Below are 20,076 nucleotides of genomic sequence, written 5' to 3'. Positions count from 1 at the left end.
CAAACATAAGTGAATGGATTTAACAAGGGGTCACTATCCCGAATTAGTGACAGCACCAAGTGGTTAGGGATGATTTGGATCTACCGGCATGGATCCACGCTTCTCGAAGTGGATTGGCCAAGATAAAGTGGTACCCAGTATGGGCCGACGATGGAGCTGGTATAGATAACGTATGGGAGGGCAGGATCCACTAAGAGAAGACTCGGATCCACCCTCACCTGAGTTCACTTAGACGATATGGGATATACCATGTACGGGTGGATCAAGTGGGGATCCTAAGAAGGAAGGATGGTAGGTGTCATCTGAAGGTAGATCTGGTATCAACGACTAACGAAAAGGCAAGATCCACCACGACATGTTCCAGATCCCACACGGAGTGACTTGGATCCAGGATATGGGGATGTTGGATACGGTGGATCTCAAATTTCCGTGGAGACCCAGCCTGTCGTATGACAATGTTGGGAGATTGGAGAGCTCAGATCCATGACGGGTGTACACTTGCAGTGAGGTGGATTAAAGTGACCTGGATCCGGACAAGTGTACCCATAATGTGGCGACCACAATGATTACGCTATAGATCCGGTGGATCTAATGATATTACAGCTGGGATGATGAATCAAGGAGAAAAAGGACATGCCGCCGAGCCTGGTAGAGGGGGTAGCAGGTAAAAGACATAGAAGGTATGAATCCAGCCAGGTATAGACCTAATTATCAATACAGTCCTCAATTTGCACAGTATCACGCAAGTGCCTTCCTGCCCTCAAGAATCGGAGCTATATTGACCGTACGAGCTCCGTGAAGGTTCGGAATTGCGAATTTAGTGTTGGTAGTGATAACTGGATAATACATAGGCCAGATCCTACAACCTAGTGAGCTTTCCTTTACACGTGTAGATCCGAAAGGCTAACCGAATTTACTACGGCCTGGTATACCGAAGAAGCTCTCAACTCTCAAGATCCCGTCACAGGAGGCGGCAAATACGACGCAAAGAAAACGCAAAGACACAAAAGCACACCCGCAAGGCAACCCTAAGGCCAGATCCCAGATCTAGGCTCTGGACCCACCAAGCTCGAATACCGCTTAGGATCCAGAAACAACCACGGACGCAGAGAGAAGGTTTTACCACTGCTACTCCACCCCATCCCCACGTCACGCCAAGACACTTAAGCTTCACCACTTGAACCCTTCGGAAGTTACCGAGAGAGCAAGATCCCGCCCTACCGACGGGTTCACAAGGTGAGGAAAGTTCAGATCATAGGAAGACATCTTCCGTTAGTCGGTGTCTGGGCGCTGTTGGTAAGTTGGATCCAGCAATCTCGCAGCTTTTGCTGATCCCGTTACACCCCAATAGTGCGCGTGCCCGGATCTTTTGGTGACTCGGGATTTCACCGTGAGTCCCAAGAAGATGCTGAAGTGAAGATTGAGCCAGGGGAAGAGGCCTCGTCGGAGGTCGGATCGACGAAGACACTACTGAATGAAACAAGATCCGCGGATCGATAGAGTCCTGGGAGGAACTCTGTCGACGAAAGAGAGGTGGATCCGGATCTAGAAGAGAAACCTCTCTATCCTCCCAAGGTCCCCTCGGGGACCCCTGCGGATCTTGACGCAAGTCAAGATCCGCTAACAAAACAATGGAAAGTGAAGGCGAAACGATATGCATTTGCAAATTCACCGGTTAAGCCAACACCATACTTAACGTCAAGCCCGCTGGTCGAAAAGATGAGAAAAAAGACCGATACGGGGGGGGGGTCCCTGTGGTGTAGTGATTTCTCCGTAGTTGTGAATTATCACCCGTCGACAAAGACATAACACCGCCTAAGATGTTCAAGCGACGAGCCCTCGGTCATGTGATGTACGGAGACGTCCAGGTACAAGGGACTCGACGGCGTCATTTCCGAACTCTCAACGGATATTGGATACAGTCCATATGTCACTGAATCCAGACTGTCCTTATTATTAATAATGGGACTGGCCGGATTCGCATTCAGCGGACCATGTACGGTACGAACCCTCGGTGCAGTTGGGATGAGCTCGCGGATAACTCAGCGACCCTCAGAAGACACGTTCACCGTCTAGGACAGGGCGCGGGCCGTTAAAGATACTCATGCGACGGTGCAGACGACGCTTTTGGCGTGCAAGAAGATCCATAACCGATCATTGCTCACTTGATATTTCTATACTTGATTAGGACTTCTTATTAGGAATAGACCCGAAAGGGTAAACATAAATACAGAACAAAGTTCCACTCAAGCACACAGAGCGACGTCCGGCTTCAAGGTAAGCGTCAGGTCAAGCTTGTTTGAGTGTGTCATGCCTGTCGGTGAACTCAAAGCTCTGTAGCGAGGGTTCACCCGGCAAGGCCAAGAGACTTTGTGTATTGGCCGATTACTATCGGGAGGTATTACGTGACGGCTTATTGTTGCCTATTTGCACGACTGGGAGTGCTTGTATTGCATCCCTTTTATTCTTCCAACCGAGTGTTGAACACTCGGTGATCTCGTAAAAGGCTTACCCGTGCCTGGTACCCTTCCGCCGTTGGGACCACGAGGTTTCAAAACACCTACTAGCTTTGCTCGTGCTAGTAGGGAGTTCTTATTTTTACTGGTTGACCTATATAAGTAGTTTACAAGGTCCAGTTTGTCCCGGGGCAAGGGCAGAACTGGGTCTTCAGGTCCGCCCGAACGATCGTTTACTATACTAGTAGACGTATTGTTGTGGGAACGTCCTAACTACATTTGTCGCTAGAGTTCACGTGGGAATTCCAGCACCATAACTGGTGCCGCGACCCGGGAACAGATTGTGACCATCGTGAACTGTTTGTATGGCCTTCCAGTTTACGAGCTACCAAGAGAAGAAGAACAAGAAAACGAAAACAAGAAACATGGCGAAAGGACAACCAACGGTACCAGTTACGCCTGCCAAGTCTGGCGGGGCTCGCAACGAGAGTTCAAGCCCGGCTGCGCGCTTTGCATCCGCCACCGAGCTTTCATTGAGCTTTGACGACGAGGCGGACATCGGTCCTGACGCCCACGATTATGAAGATTACGAAGACAAGACGCCGGCTCCAGAGCCAGGCGCAGCGACGCCGGAGACGGCCACGCTATCATCAGGGCTGAGCGAGACGACCAGGTCCCTTTCGAGGAACCTCGCCGACGAGCTCGATGATGTTGCGGGACCGGAGCCGGCCTAGGAAGATTATGACGATGGGACCGAGGGTTCTAAACCTTCGGTGGCGAGTGCAAAGCATTCAGCACTGCCGAAGGCACCTCACCCACCTATCAACGGTGATACACCAGCCGCCAAGCGCGTCTTCGACCGCGTACGAGCGCTGATGCAGAATGATGAGTGGATGCAGCTGTTCAAGCCCATCCCCAAGAAAAAAGCCGACTGGCCTGCGCTTGCGCAGGAACTTCAATACCCAGTCAGCTCGGTTTCGACTAGCCAAGTTGCCGAGGATTCAGTTTCGCTACTGCTGTCGCTGGGCTTCGAGAACGAGACGTACCCATCAACGATGTCGCTCCAAGATTGGACTCCACATGAAGCCGGAGCTGCTCTCCAGAAAGGGAAGAAGAAGCTTCGGAAGGCGTTTGGCGCTGTTGGCATCAACACCGGAAAAGCAGCCTGTGAGTCGATCGATCGTTCAAGATGGAGATCCGTCCACGATTCCACTGCCACCGACACCCCAACGACTCGTTCGTACTCCTCCGACCAAGCGTGGGGCTGAGCGTGGTGTCTTTGGCACTACCGAAGCTTCACCGAACTTTGAAGACTCGCACATGGTTGCGCCACGTTCGAAGAGCCGGATGCAGCGTGTTTACGCTGGCAACGAGGGTTTGTTCGGTCGCCGAGGTGGTCCGCGAGCTCCCAAAGGTGGTGCCGGACGTCGTCAAGTCGATGGCGATGGTTCGTCCAGTGACGATGACATTTTGGTGCGTGCATTCGACGAGGAAGATCCTCAAGTCGAGTTGATGCGTCAGATGAATGCGCTGGCGACGCTGAACGACGTGGACCCGACACCGAGGATTGAAATGGCTTCGCACCGACCGCTGGATCGCATCACACCATTCTCAGGCTCTCGCAACAAGAGCGAGAACTGTATGCAGTGGCTTCGTGGGCTCGTCTATGAAATGACTGGAACCCACACAGATACCGACAAATGGTGCATTCCATTTGAGCTAAGTCTCCTGGACGGAGCCATTCATTGGTTCCGTCAACTTCCGAAGAAGACGAAGCGCGAGTGGAAGCGGTTAAGCGATGCGTTCATCCGCTATTATTGCTCGCAGACGGCACTGTCGCGTTACTACTCTGCAAAGCGGAAACGTAACGAACATCTGTGCGACTACATAAACAGGCTGAACGGCTACGCTCGGAACGCCCGTCTACACTTTGAGAAGAGTGGTCGCGACGCGAAAGAACACGTACAGCAGTTCCTGGCAACATGCGACGATGACAAACTAGCGGAGAGTCTCTACCACGCTCGAGTCGCCGACATTCACGAGCTCGAAGAGATCATCGAAGATGTTCTCAAGGGCAAGGTGAGAATGGCCAAGCGTGACAGTAAGTACCGATACTTAAAGAGTCGTGACGCGCGACGCGATGATGGGTACGCCCGCAACAATCGGCGTGATGACCGTCGCCGCGATGACAACCGCAATAAACCAAGAGTGACGCTCATTGAAGCCACGGTGGATGGCTTACTAGCTGAATTAGAGGGTTGTGAAGCTGCTCCGGGGGGGCACCGAGTATTCAAATGAAGATCCGAACGCTTACAGCGAAGTCCAAGACGAGAACAACGACTTTCAGCCCGATAATACGGACGGTGATTTCTCATTGGATGAAAATGACCGATACCTCGCACCTTCTAACGCGAATGAGCGCCGTGCAGCTACTGAAGGCACCTACGCACGTTCGGACAACCGTCAACCGCGTGGAAACACGCCTGATCGCGATAATGGCTTCAATCAAGATCGCCGAGGTGGTGACCGTGGGTTCAATCAGGACCAACGCGGTCGACGTGACTTCAACCGCGACAACCGACGCCCACAGTACGGACCATGCGCGGTGTGCGGTGGCATGAGTCACTCCGCCCACTCCTGTAACAAGCGATGCAAGTTCTGTAAACAACTCCACGATGCTGGACAATGCGAACTTTTCCGCAACTTCCAAGACCTTGCCAAATTTTTGCGCACCAAAGGCACGAAAGAGGAACTCCCGCCAGAGCTCAAGGCCGTCGTTCGAGAACGTCATTTAAACTAGGCAGCCCGCCAACTACAACTGGGTTGGTCCCTATCGGGCTGCCACAGTTAACCGAGCCTTCAATGGAAGCAGAGTGTATCTTTGCTTTCATGGGGCAGAGTGAATGACCTGATAATTACGTAACAAGTGTGAACGCGACGGAAAATGAAAAGGAGAGGATTAGAATCCTCGGTGGAGGTGTTGGAGAAATAGTGGAGTGTGCTGATGCTGATGAGGGCACCAGCGAGGGTTCGCTCGGCTTGGTTTCGAGTGCAGCGCGAGACGAGCCCAAGGGTCACTCCAAGATGATGAAGTTGAACCCTGGCGAGAGACAGGGGTGGTGGTCGGCCAAGAAATTCGACCGACGGATCAGAATGAGAGCTCTGGTGCAAGGCGCTGTGAACGACCAGCGAACGAGGATTCTCCTCGACACAGGAGCGAACGTTAGTGTGATCACTGACGCCTTTGCTAAGAAGTTGCGACTTCGAGATGTACCCGATCACGGACGCCGCATTGACATTCAAGGAATCAACGAAGGCAAGGTGTCTACGACGCGACGAGCGTGCGTCAAGATTACGCTCGAATGGGAGATGGTGAACGAGTTTGAGATGTGGGTAATAACGCATAGTGCAGGCGTCGACGTGGTACTCGGGACCGACTTTATGATCCCAGCTGGGATCCGGTTGGACCTGTTCCACGGCGCGGCGCAATTACCGCACGAAGTCCAAATCCCGCTGATAAAGACTAAGAACACGATCGACAGCGAAGAATACGGCTCCCATGTTAACGCCGGGCCACCCGAGCGGTTGGACATTCAAGCGCACGAGTGGCGAGAATATCGACTAGCGAAGCGTCAAGTCGGGCTGGAAGAACACGTACTGTGGCTTCGTCGAACGAACAAGCTAATCCCGTCAGTGACGAGGTTTCGACGTGGACGGCCTCAGAGCATTCGATTGACCAACGTGTCTGATCGAACTGTGTACCTACCAGCACACGACTCGATCGCGATGTGGATTCCAGACGGGGATTTGCCACGAGGTGACGGCTATGTGCGTCTGGAGTCCAAGAAGTACCAAGACTGGCAAGTGTTGGCCTACGAAGGTTGTAGAGACCGCGAGCTCTTTCAGCGTGAATGCGAAATCTACGAACAATGGCTTGCAACTCAGCCTTCGGCAGTTGATCGACCATACTACCCAGAACCAGGTGGGGTGCTAGCACGACCTCTAGAAGACTCGCTAGTGGATTCTAGTGATCGTCTGACATGTGCAGAGCGCTGGGCACTGATCCTGGAAGAACGTGAACGAGTGGAAGCCTGTCTGGCGTCTGGGGTGACAGCCGGGGATTCGGCCGATTCCGCAGAACCTTTGGACACGTACACGACAACCCATGGCGGAGGTAATAACGCGAACGAAGCCTCGGTAGTGCGTACACACGAACTACTGAGGCCGGTAAACGTGGTACATACGCCAACGTGTGTTAGTGTCCAGTCAGGGGTGACCACGGAAGCGAGAAGCAACGGCACTGGATTGAATGGAGTCACCCGTTTTGACGAAGCTGTCCCGGCCTTGTGTGTCACCAAATCTGCGAACGAGCCATCGGTGGTTGATCCAGAGGATACAGGCATCGCGCAGAAGGTGTTGAGTACGGCACCGAGTATTCATTGCAAGATTGGTGCGAATTCCGAAATGTCAAGACAGCGGCAGAACGAGGAGCGGAAGAAAAGTCAACAACCCAATATGTCGGCTGCCCACGCATTCAATATTGCGAACGACGACTCGGCAGATGGCCCAGAGATGGGAAACCAGGATGGGAAGGAGATGGACCAAGTACCGACTGTTGAAATCAAAGCGGATGCCAATGTTGAGTCAAGGGAAGAATCCGTAGCGGCGTTGGACGGAACATACATCTCGGTTGCTCGAGTTTTAACAACCGAGGGAAATGAAGCAACGGAGGATACGAGAAATGATTTCTACGAACACCCAGCTAACAACATTGGCTTGGACGACTACGCGAAGGAGCTGGCATTCCTGCCGGACCTGACCGAAGAGATTAACACGACAATTGACTACACTGCGCCTAATGTTGCTGATCCTGAGCTGTCGACTGAACGCCGAGAACGTCTAGTCGCGACGCTAAAGAACCACGAGCACATCCTGATTGCTAGTGGTAACGCACTGCCGCCGCCAGCCTACGGGGCGGTATGCGATATCGACACACAGGGGCACGCCCCAATTAAACAGCGTGCCCGGCGCGTGCCGCTGCGATTTCATGGCAAGCTGTACGAGCTGCTGCGCGCTTTATTGCGTGCAGGACTGATCGTCTTTTCAGACAGTCCATGGGCATCGCCGATCGTGATTGTGATGAAAAAGAACGGGCTGGACATCCGGCTCTGCATTGATTACAAGATGGTGAATGCTATCACCGCGATCATGGAGTATGCAATGCCGCTAGTCGACGACCTGTTAACAGATCTCGAGCGCTACCTATGGTTCTGCTCGCTGGATGCAGCAAGCGGCTTCTGGGCGGTCATGATGACCTTGCGAGCGCGTAAAGTGTCAGCGTTCGTCTGCGCACTAGGACATTTTGAGTGGTTACGCATGCCCTTTGGGTTAAAGAACGCGCCGATGATCTACCAGCGTATGATTGACAACGCACTCTGGGGGTTCGTTCAACCTAAAGGAGGTTGGTTTGAATACTCGGAGAGGATGCGTTTAGCTGAAGAACAGGCCAAGGAACGTCGTGGGCCAAGCGCCGAGGGTTCGGTTTAAACGAAGTTCGCGGCAGACCGCGAAGCACCGGTAGAGACCGACCCTGTAGTACAACTCGTCAACAGCCCCGTCGCTGACATGTTTACGAACGGGGAGCCAGACGAATTATCGCTGGTACCCGTGTTTGGTCGACGGTCGTTTGTGGATGATATTTGCTTCGGTGGCGAGGATTTCGACATCTGCCTGGCGACACTGGACCGATTGCTGGCAAGATTTGCACAGTGTCGGATCAGCATTAGCTTTGCCAAGAGCATCTTCTGTCAACCCAAGGTGGACTTTCTGTCGCATAAAATTTCGCCAGAAGGTATCAGGGATGATCCAAAGAAGCTTGCGGCCATCACCGAGCTTTCGTTTCCAACGAGTAAGAAGGGCATGCAGTCGTTTCTTGGAGTGGTTAATTACTACAGCCGCTTCATTCAAGACTTCACGGTCTATGGTGCGGCGCTGTACCAGCTTAAGGATGAAGACTTTGTTGTTGAAGGTGGCCTTTCTGTGGCACGTCGTTCTTTCGAAAAATGGAAGGCGAGTGTTTCACATTCACCCATCCTCAGGCACTTCGATCGGTCGAAAGAAGTTCACGTCATGCTCTTTGCTAATGAATGGGCGTTGAGCACTACGCTAATGCAAGAACATGAAGGCAGGTTACACCCCGTACGGTTCCTCGGTCGGGTGCTTAAGGAAGCCGAGATGAACTACCATCCAGCTGAGAAGGAAGTTTTGGCGTTACTTCTGCTGTTGAAGATCTGTTACGTCCAGCTGGCAGGAAAGACGCTACATGTCTATACACGATTCTCGACGTTAGAGTGGGTGCATAAGTCGAAGTCTCTCTTCGGACGCGCGGTCCAGTTCGCAGTGCTGCTATCGCAGTGGCACCTTAAGGTGCAGCGCGTGAAGGAGAAGGATGTCGCCTTTGCGCAGCTACTGCAGTCAAGCATCACGAGCTTCGTTGACCTGGAAGACTCGCTCGCGCCGGTGGCGCCTCCAAACAAGGGTTCCCCGACTATTCGAATGGACCCCGCGTTGCTGTACGCCAGGCTTCCCCGTAATTACAGCGGATTCGTCATGTCTTTTGACGGATCAGCGAAGACAGAGAAGTACGGTGGCTACGGGAGTTGTTCATGGGTGCTGTGGAGCCTTCCTAAGTTGAAGGTAGTGATTGCTGCAAACGCTTACCTCTCGGCCACCACGGTGAATGAGGCAGAGTACACAGGAATGATAAACGGTGTCAAGGCTGCTATTGCGCACGGTGCCGAGGATTTAGTCATCGTCGGTGACCCAAGGCTCGCGATTCAACAATCACTAGGGGTGATTGCATGCAGGAATAAAACTTTGTTAGCGCTGCTGAATACTCACAAGGAACTCGCGACCAAGCTTCGATCAGTTAAATATCTTCACGTTGTACGAGAATACAACGCGGCCGCGGATTCGTTAGCCACTGAAGCGCTGGAATCGAAGGTCAGTCGGGTAATCTTGGCTGAAACTCGCAAGTCGGAATTGGCATCGCTGAACCGCATCCAGGAAATGATCTACGAGCCGGATGAAGACTCGGTAGATGTTTCGTCACGAGGAGGAGAGCGTCAAGTACATGTACTGTCAGGCAGCGAGTCTTCAAAGTGGAAAACTTTCGAAAATTTCGTGGTTGATTACAGCTCACCACAGTGTGATTATGGTAATATGGCAGTGATGACTCGGCGACAGACGAAAGCCAAGAAATGCGTCAGGTTTGCAGATGAACACTCGGTGGATGTCTCAAAAGCTCAAGAACAGAATGAAGAACGACGAGAGACGTCCACCGAAGATTCATTCGGCGAAGATTTGCCAGACCATCCTCACAAGACTGTACCAGCGGCATTTCTCATTGCGGAAGATGTTGACCCAGTAGCGATACAGCGGGAACGACGCAGACAGATACTGGTGGCACAAGACGAGGAGCAGAAGTGGTTTAACATCAAGAAGGTGCTTCAGGGCCAAGCACAAGAGCTGAGTTACAAAGAAGCTCGAAATGCCTGGAAATACGCTGACCGGTTCGTGTTATCAGAAGACGGCGTGCTTCACTTTTTTGGATTGAATCGTCGGTACGACCACGGTTGGCAAGAAGAGACCAAGCTGCGGCTTGTAGTACCAACAACGATGATTCAAGAGGTCTTGCAGAACTGTCACGACTCGCTGGAAGGAGGACATCAAGTTGTGGTGAGAACGTTTCATCGCGTTAAGTCCGATTATTATTGGATCGGCTTGTACGCAGACGTGGAGAAGCACGTGAAGTCCTGTCCAGATTGAAGCTCGAGTAAAAGCCGTCCACAGCTTCGTGGATACTCACCTGGCAACGTACTAGCCGAACGACCTTTCCAGATCGTCTCGATGGATTTTGTGATCCCACTACCGAAATCTCGCAGGGGCAACACGGCGTTGCTCCTATTTCAGTGCTCGTTCACGGGATTCGTTATTGCCAAGGCTATGTCAGATACGACTGCACTGAGTGTTGCCCAAGTGTTCGAAGAATGTGTGTACCGACGATTCGGAGCCCCATCATTAATAAGGCACGACCGCGACCCACGCTTCATGAGCGAGGTTTTCCAAGCATTTGCAGAGATGATGCAGTCAAGATCAAGAGCGACTTTGAGCTATCGGCCACAGGCTAATGGACAGCAGGAACGCTCGGTGAAGTCAGTGATGGGGTCCGTACGGGTGTACGCGGAAGACCCTCTACAGCAAGATTGGGACGAAATCGCGGAGAAGCTAGTATTTGCTATCAATACTTCTCAAGACACTACGAGGAAGGAAACGCCGTTTTACCTCGTTCATGGTTGGGATGCGCAGTCGACGTTGCGGGCAATGTCGTCATCACTCAAACGAGGACTCGGCAAGCAGTCTGACGCACTGGCGTGGCGGCGTGAGATCAATCGACAACATGAGGTCGCCCTCACTATGGCCAAAGATTATCAGGCTGTAGAAAAGGAGCGAAGGGCAAAAAAGCATAATGATGCTCTGAGTCGACTGAAAAAAGCTGCTGTACCCCAACCAAGTGGAAACGAACACTCGGCGGACCCCCTAGAAGCTTCAGGAGAGATGGAAGATCCTGCAAGAGCTCCACCGAGATGTCTTTTTGAGATTGGGAGCCGGACGTGGTTGTACATGGAACGCGTCAAACCGGGCTTGACGAAGAAATTAGCTCACCGATGGCATGGACCTTTTCGGATCAAGCGCAAGGTGGAAGAGTTTGCGTACGAGCTGGAACTGCCTGATCGAAGTGGGTATCGCTTTTACCCAGTAGTGCATGTGTCGAGACTCAAGGCTGTCAACGAATTCAACAGTCGGCCGAGCACTCGGTTGGTACTTGACGCGACTAATGAAGCCAGACTCGACTTCGATGAGGAACTGTTGCCTGAGGACAGCTGAGAACCAGATCAAGTTGCCGGTGAATATGAAGTCGAGGCCATCCTCGACGACAGAACACCACTGACGACGAGCACGGAGCGTGCTGTACGCGAGTTCAAAGTCAAGTGGGTGGGCTACAAAGACCCAACTTGGGAACCATCATCAAACTTGTCATGTGGAGGTCTGCTGTACGACTATTTGCGAGCCAAGAAGAGCGAGAATCGGCTGCAGATGGCGCAAGTGGCGGACGAAGACTAGCGTGACTTGATCACGTATGAACTGTCCACAGGGCGATGCAGCCTGTGGTAACAGACGAAGAACGTTACTGCAACAACAAATTGTATATGCATTTGAAGAACAACATGAACATGATTACGCTGTGGAAGTGGATTAAGAATAAGAAAACATGAATGCCGACCGCGGAGCGATCACTGAAAACGAAGTCACGCGGGACACCTCAACAGCTAGCTGAGATGCTGGAAAACGTCGTAGAACGTGCAGCGAGGATTCAAATCGATTCCAAGTGTCTGGCCGCGGTGGCCAAGAGTGTCAACGAAGCCGAGTCACCACTCTCCTTCTCCTCTTCATCAAGAACCTGAGCCTCGGCAGCTGGAGCTGAAGCCGGACCCTGCGAATCCTAGGTACCAGCTTCAACAGGAGCAGCAGCCAGAGCAGGACGTGGAGTACCCGGTGGCGAGTCAAACAACGAACGCCAGGTCGGAATAAGCTCGGTTGAATCGAGAGACGGGTCAACGATCACGCTTCGGTACACATCCACGAAACGCGTACCACGAGGATTGAAGAACTCCGGATTACGCTGGCACGGGAAGTACGTGGTGTTGTACGGGTGCTGATGCGGCGCATTCATCCATCCAGTACGCCATGGCTGACGAGCGTCGAGAGCCGGAACTTCGGAAAGCCAGTCAGATGTCCAAGGTGCGAATGACAAGTTTTCAATGGGGTACCACGGCTTAGACGGCTCCAAAAGCAACTCGGGACGAATGAATGACACGCCGGAAGCACTAGATGAAACCGAGTCACGACTCCACGCCATGTACTGCTCACGGTACTTGTTACGAAGACGATCGGCACGACGGTCGCGCTCACTGAAGAGCTTCTTTAACATAGCTCTCAGTTCCTTCAAGCGTTCCTTGTCGTGGCCAACCTTTTTAGCTTCTTCAGCGAGACCTCGTTCAATACCAGCTAACGGAAGCCAGTGGAGACGCTCCCACAACGCGAGCCCGAGGTCACCTTGCTTACCGCCGTCACCCCGAAGGTTCGCCCAGATCATTTTGAGACGGGTCTCAATCGGGGCACGCTTGGAGATGGGGACGCTTGGTTTGAAGTCGACAGTGTCAAAGAGGCAAGCTTGAAGAGGATAAAGCTGCCGAAGTTGCTGGTACGGGTGATCAGGATGCGAATAATCAAAGAACGCTTGGAGACCCTCCAACGTTGTACGCACGGTCACCTCACCAGCTGGTTCAGGAAGCGTTAAGCTCAAGAGTCGCTCGAAGCACTTCTTGGCGCCTGCATCGGTAAACTCCATGTCCACATACGGAAGAACCCACGGTGGCAGGGTGGACGAAGCCGGCACCGTAGGGCGAGTACCAGATAACACTCGGTGAGGCAACGGCTCAACCGACGGTGCACCACCACGACGCGGCACCGAAGTATAGGTTGCCGTAATCATGCGTCCAGGTCCAGCATCGAGAGTCCAAATAGACGGACGAGGAGACACTGGAACAGGAAGAGAAGATGCTGGTGCCGGAGGACTTGCTGGTGGCGAAGGAGGCGGGCCGGCAACGATGATTGGGTAAGTCATCATCGGCGAAGGATTTGGCCGAGGTGGAGTCGGAGGACGAGCTGGGCCAAGATTACTCCAGTTCCTGTTTGAATCTTCAACATCTTCGTCATCGAGTATGCTTGAATGATCGGTGGGGGGCGGAACATCACCGCTACCACTGGGAGCATCAGGAGAGTCATCCACCGAAGGTTCATTGCCATCCACGTCATCTCCATAGTCGTCATCAGCATTCCCATCGTCATCAATCTCCATCGAAAGGCCAGGCGAAGACACGCTTGATACATCAGTCGTGGGAACAGTCGGAGCCGACTTCGAAGACGCGGAAGCTAGTGGAGCAGCCTCAACAGGGGCAGACCCTGCTGTAGAAACCACTCCCGAGACTTCAACTGCCTTGGATGTCGCGGCAGACGCCGAAGCAGACTTGCCTTGTGGGACAGTCTGGTCTGACTCTTCATCTTCGTCACTCGAGCCAAACATGAGCCGCATTTCCTCGGCCTCGCGCAGAGCCTCTTTAGCAGCACGTATGTCGGCTGGAGAAGGTGAAATCGTTGAAGCTGGTGACTTGGCCACATCGTGTGGACCCTGAGGCGGGGGCGAAGGCGCGTCAGGAGAGACAGGAACATCGTCGTGATCCTCAGGGTTCACGTCCTTACCCGAAGGCTGTGTAGCAGTTTCTTGAACCGAAGGGACGCTGCCTGGATCAGCAGTCCCCATGTCCACGTCACTCTGGTCGCCGCTGAGGTCGACCACTGCGGGAGTCGAGGAAGACGCTGGTGTAGGAGGTGGCGACCATGAACTTGGAGAAGACGGTACAGACTTGGACCGAGTCTTCATATGACGTCGTGGCGACTTAGCAGGAGAATGAGGACGGGGTTTCTTGCGCTTCTTCTGGGCCGCTTTCTTCCACGCCTTCGGACCGAACAGCGATCTACGAGCCGACTTGGGAGTTGAAGTGGCGCATCACAGAGACCGGTAGCTGCCATCGAAGCACTGGCCTTGTCCGTTGGGATTGGAGCCTTGTCTTCGTCAGAGTCGTCCGGATCGTCGTCTGAATCCTCGCCACCTGGTCTAAGACGCTTATGGGACTTCCCATGGGCCACTTGGTGAGCTGCTTTGGCCAAAGCTGCCGGAAGGGCTTGAGGATTGTCCGAAGACGCGGTGGAAGACTGAATACGCCGCAGAGCGATTAACGTCTCCTGATCCAAGTCCAGCGCATCCAGGTCCAGCTCACCCGCAGTCAGACCTATCACGAAGGATTGTGAACGAACGTTAGTTGCTGAACACACGGTGGAAGGAGCGACATTAAGAGCGTACCTTCGACAGCCAGACGAAGTACCTCGGGATCCATCCCTGCCAGACTCACGTGTGCACGGAGGGTACGATTCGCTTGGAGGAGGCGAGTGTTACGGTCTTGCTGGTTCTCGAGGACCTTGAGCGAGTCGTTATCGACATACTTGCCCTGGGCAAGCTTTACCAGAAGGAGGTGGAGCTTCCGGGTCTGCTCAGTATTCGCGCCAATAGAAGACTTGTACACTTCGCGTTCGCGAGCCAGCTTCTTCTGCAACGTGCTGATAAAAACGTCCCGAGCTTGGACTTCGCAGTGAAGACGATTCAAATCCTCTGCGTGTCGCTCCATAGTGGCTTGAACACTTGCGAGCATGGCGTCATTCTTGGCGTTCGACTCGCGGAGAATCTTGATGTTGTGGTGTAAAGCTTCAATCTCAGCGTTGGCAGCCTTGAGGAATGTCTCCGCGTTCTCACGGGCCATGATGTGGGGTGCCACCGAACGTACGGCGTCAACAGCCTCGGACTGAGCAAACCGCAACTGACGCTCCAAGTCGGCAACTCGTTCTGGTAATGCCGACAGCGCGTCAGGAACAGGATGTATTGCAGCGAGGACCTCATCGAAACCAATAGCTGTCTCGAGACGACGCTGAGTGTGTATATCGCCGTGGAGAGGAGGCACAACGCTGATCTGCACTTGGTGACGAGCCATTGCAGTCAAGTACGGGATTATCGAGGTCATCATGTGATCGACCGATGCCTCCGTACTTTCAGCCAGCATGGCGCGCAGCGAATCTTCGGTGAGTGGTGGTGGACCACCAGCTGGGGCAGGAGGAGCAGCAGGAGCCATCTCCGCGGATTCAGCGACGACGGGGAGTGCTACACGAGCTACCGCAGGAAGTGAAGAGTCTGGGGCAGGAAGCGCCGAAGGACCAGTTGATGACGCCGCTGTCGGAGGAAGTGTAGCAGACTGAGGGACGTTCGAACCCTCGGCCTTGCCCTCCTGAGAAACAAGTCGAGTAATGCGAGGTGATGAGCAAGGTGCCGATGATTCAAGAGAAGGATGAGCTGACGTACCTCCAGCTGTTCACGTTCGCGACGTCTACGAGGATTGAGACGCTGAAACGCGTCGGACACGACTCGATTCAGACGCTTGGACATACAATGGCGAGATGGTGAATTGAAGAATGAAGAAATGTCACAACGGGCACCAGTACCGTGGCTTCCATTGCGACAGGGGCAGTTGTGGTGTAGTGATTTCTCCGTGGTTGCGGATTATCACCCGTCGACAAAGACGTGACACCGCCCAAGTTGTTCAAGCGACGAACCCTCGGTCAGGTGATGTACGGAGACGCCAAGGTGCAAAGGACTCGACGGCGTCACCTCCGAACGTTCAACGAGTATTGGATACGGGCATATGTCACTGAATCCAGGCTGTCCTTATTATTAATAATGGACTGGCCGGATTCGCATTCAGCGGACCATCTACGGTACGAACCCTCAGTGGCGGTTGGGATGAGTTCGCAGAAGACTCAGCGACCCTTGGAAGGCACTTTCACCGTCTGGGACAGGGCGCGGACCGTTAAAGATGCTCATGCGACGGTGCAGACGACGCTTGGCATGCAAGAAGATCCATAACGGATCATTGTTCACTTGATATTTGTATACTTGATTAGGACTTCTTATTAGGAATAGACCCGAAAGGGTAAGCTTAAATACAGAACAGAATTTCCACTCAAGCACACAGAGCGACGTCCGGCTTCAAGGTAAGCGTCAGGTCAAGCTTGTTTGAGTGTGTTATGCCTGTCGGTGAAATCGAAGCTCTGTAGCGAGGGTTCATCCGGCAAGGCCAAGAGACTTTGTGTATTGGCCGATTATTATCGGAAGGTTTTACGTGACGGCTTATTGTTGCCTATTTGCACGACTGGGAGTGCTTGAATTGCCTCCCTTTTATTTCTTCCAGCGGAGTGTTGAACACTCGGTGATCTCGTAAAAGGCTTACCCGTGCCTGGTACCCTTCCGCTGTTGGGACCACGAGGATTCAAAACACCTGCTAGCTTTGCTCGTGCTAGTAGCGTGTTCTTATTTTACTGGTTGGCCTATATAAGTAGTTTACAAGGTCCAGTTTGTTCCGGTGCAAGGGCAGAACTGGGGTCTTCAGGTCCGCCCGAACGATCGTTTACTATCCTAGTAGACGTATTGTTGTGGGAACATCCTAACTACATCTGTAGCTAGAGTTCACGTGGGATTTCCAACACCACAAAACCTTTATGGAGAACAACAACATAGTACTTCGTGCGGCAACAGGTAAACGACTGGTGAGCCCTCAGAAGGTTGAAGATATTGAGAAGCAAGTGGCCTATCACCTTGGCAAGTTGAAGCGTGGGTTTGAGAGCGGTTTGTATGACGAGAATGCGATTGAAAACATCGATGAAACTCATTTCGTTGTAGATTTTGACAACGGCAAGACTCTCGGTTTTGGAGGCGAAAACCAGGTCAAATATGCGGATGTTGTATCCGGAGGGGATGGAATGACAATGGTCGTGCGAATCAGCGGTGGGCCAAGTGCACGTATCTTGCCCCCGATGATGATTTTTACGAACGCAGACCGTAGTTATCCAATTCGTGGAGTTAAGGATGACGTGGAAGGAGTGTGTTATCGTACGGGGCCGAAGGGCTGGATGGACAAACGTCTCTTTCGCGAGTATCTGAAAGAGCCTCGAGCTCAAAAGCCGGATCGTTTAGGTCGCAAGAAGACTATATTCCTAGATAACTGCTCAAGTCACCTCGAGGAAGACGAGTGTACTGAAGAGCTTCAGAAGTTAAACGCTTCTTTAGCCTTCTTTCCAGCAAACGCAACGGATCTCTGTCAGCCGGCGGACTCATTCGTTATCGCAAAGATAAAGGACGAGTGGCGTCGAATGTGGAATGAGAAAAAGATCGAGTTGATTGAGGAGGAGGCATGGCAAAACAAAAAGAGGTCCGATGGAACCTGGTCAGGAAAACTTAAGAATCCAGGAAAGCATTTTTTTCTGTCCCTGGCTGCTAAAGCAGTACGCCAAGTCAACTCTCAAAGGGACAAGAATAATGTGAACTACGCTCGGAAAGCCATGATTCGATGCGGACTCTCGCTGGATGTTGATGGTGTATGGAGAACTGAACAGCTATTCAGCCACCTTCAAGTAATCATCAAGAAGTTCCCAGATCAATTTGCTGGACAAGCGGTTCCATATGAGTGCTGCACATTTTTAGTAATCATTGTTTTTAATAAAGTTAAAGTCCTATAGTAGTACAGTAGCTACGGTATTTAGTCTCACTCATACTAATTTATGTGAGGTGCTGCAGACTCTGCTCACCTAAATTAGTATGAGTGTGGTTAATTCTGACTATTTAAGGTGTGGTAGAATTAGTCACACTTAGACTAATTAATGTCTCACCCTAATTAGTCACACTAGTTTACGATTGCTGAGAAGCTGGTCTGGTTATTCTTTTGTTTTTTTGTGTGTTTGTTTGCCATATCCAATTATGGTGAGTCAGTGCTTGTTCAGGTACTCTGCCGGTTCGTGACGAAGGCAATAGCGAATAAGATGACCATGGGTCTATCCTACTGATAGACGCATGTGCGATGGCCGCATAAAACGTTTTTTTTCTGGGAGTTTTTGAGGCAAATGGGCGCTCAATAACAGCCCGTTATTAGCTCAAATAATAGTAGTGGTAGCTAATTGACCTGTTAATTACTAAAGCTAGTATTTCGAAGCAGGTTTTAATATACTATATTTACTTTATTATTACTTAAAACACAAACCTTCTAGTATACTACAGTTGTATTACTACTCTGAGATAATGCACTGACTGTACCGGTAGCTGTACTCTGTTGACTCAGAGGAGTGCATGAGACCCAGGAGAAATTGGTACATGTACATGTACAGTATATGAGTCGTGCCAGAAAATGAAGCCACGTTTCCAAGGATCTCAATCTTAAATTGCTGCTTTTCATGCCTGACATGTCTAACCTGCAACAGATATCCGTGTAATTATGTCAGGCTTGCTCTGTTGAGCGTAGCTACACGTACGTGTCGCGCTCTAAGACCCTTGTTCTAGCGCATGAAGCTAAAGCTGCTTTCGAATAAAACTATCGCGCCTACTTCTCCCCAAACAATTCTTCTGTGGACTGCCCGAACTTGCCGTCAAAGAAAACCTCTGCCGGAGGGAAGCGCACCGATGGCTTCGCTGGCTTGGCAGCTGGGTTCGCGTGGCCCAGTGCCACCACCACGGGGATGCTGTAGCGGTCAGGAATGTTCAGAGCCTTCTTCACTCCAGCCTGGTCGAATCCTTCCATCGGACACGTTGCGAGGCCGTGCACCTGGGCAGCGTACAAGAAGGTTGCTGCGGCCAACGACGCCTGCTTGTACGCCCACGCCTCGGTCGACACTTTCGGGTCATGCTCGCCCGAAAACAGCTCTACAAGGGCCGGAATTTTGTTGACGAATTCATCTGGGGCGCCATTGTCGCGGTTGAGTTGCTGCATGCGCTGCACGTTCTTGCTGGGCTCTACATGTATGCACACATTTAAACGTGTCAGTGCACGCGTAGATGCAGTTAGGGCGTCGCTGCTTGTTGTCACTTACCGCAGTCGGCAGCGAAGACGACCACAACGGGGGCCTCGTTGACCTTGCGAACGTTGCTGTCCATCATTGCAGTCGTCAAGCCGCGCGGTCCTCCGTCGTACGCAACACGATGCAAACCCAGGACTGCGTGTTGAATCCGCTGGGACTACGCTGTGTAGTACAAAGAGAGCAAATGCAATAGTTCATGTCAGGTACCTCTCGAAATCAAACTACCCGGCATAACTCCAACCTGTGTGAGCTTAAGGATCTCCCGCAGCGTCTCATCCGGTACAGGTTCTGAAAGGAAGGACTTGCAGGCGTATCGTTCACGGATAGCGGCTCCAAGGTGCCCGGTCATCTTGTGCTCCTTGCTTGTGGTGGTGAAGTGCAAATTCAAAAGTGACACGTACAAGAGACCCAAGCAGCTTGCGAAGGCCGGCCAGGTTCAACCTGTTTCCATAATCAAGGGTTCGTCATTAGAGCGTACATTGACCACTCCTGTTCAGCAACGTGGCCCTGGAGCCCTGGAAAAAGAAAAGTACGCAATCATGCAGATTCTCGACACGTTATGTTGCATTGTACTTCAAGGGTGTGACAGTACAGTACTTGTGCTACATAAATATTTTGACATTAAAGTTTGAGCCAGGGGCATCCAGCTAGGATTCCACGAGCACTGTTCATCAATTGTGCCGAATGTCATTCACAGTGAATTTCACAGGGCTCGGCGCAGCTTGTATTTATGTAGACAAAAATGTTACACTGCGCGACAGATCACATCGGACACCCACTTACAGTGCTCTAGCGCCGTCAATACTGCGAGTTAGGCCATACTATTTAGATATATGCGCGTTGTTGACAGTAGGAAAAGCCTTGTAGCGCTAACGAGCGCAGATTCGGCCGCTGAGGGGGACCTCCAACACAACTTTCCACTTTCAGCTCCACGACGGACAGTACAGACTTTACAAAAATCAAGTATATTTTTCCCTTAGTAAGTCGTTCT

At 52.0% G+C, this 20,076-nt stretch overlaps 1 protein-coding gene across 1 annotated transcript; it reads right to left on the bottom strand.

Moving 5' to 3' along the window:
- Nucleotides 1–18,610: 18,610 nt before the first annotated feature.
- PITG_09454 (nitroreductase family, putative) lies at nucleotides 18,611–19,463 on the bottom strand (the record flags this gene model as incomplete). Its single annotated transcript, XM_002903061.1, has 2 exons — nucleotides 18,611–19,020; nucleotides 19,098–19,463. 2 exons carry the CDS (start codon nucleotides 19,162–19,164, stop codon nucleotides 18,611–18,613), a joined length of 477 nt encoding a protein of 158 aa, XP_002903107.1.
- Nucleotides 19,464–20,076: the final 613 nt, after the last annotated feature.

This window comes from Phytophthora infestans, genomic scaffold (assembly GCF_000142945.1).
Source record: "Phytophthora infestans T30-4 supercont1.15 genomic scaffold, whole genome shotgun sequence".
In the NCBI taxonomy this organism is placed as follows: domain Eukaryota; phylum Oomycota; class Peronosporomycetes; order Peronosporales; family Peronosporaceae; genus Phytophthora; species Phytophthora infestans.
The sequence above is the reverse complement of the archived record's forward strand: the minus strand, read 5'-3'. Positions and strand labels throughout refer to the sequence as shown.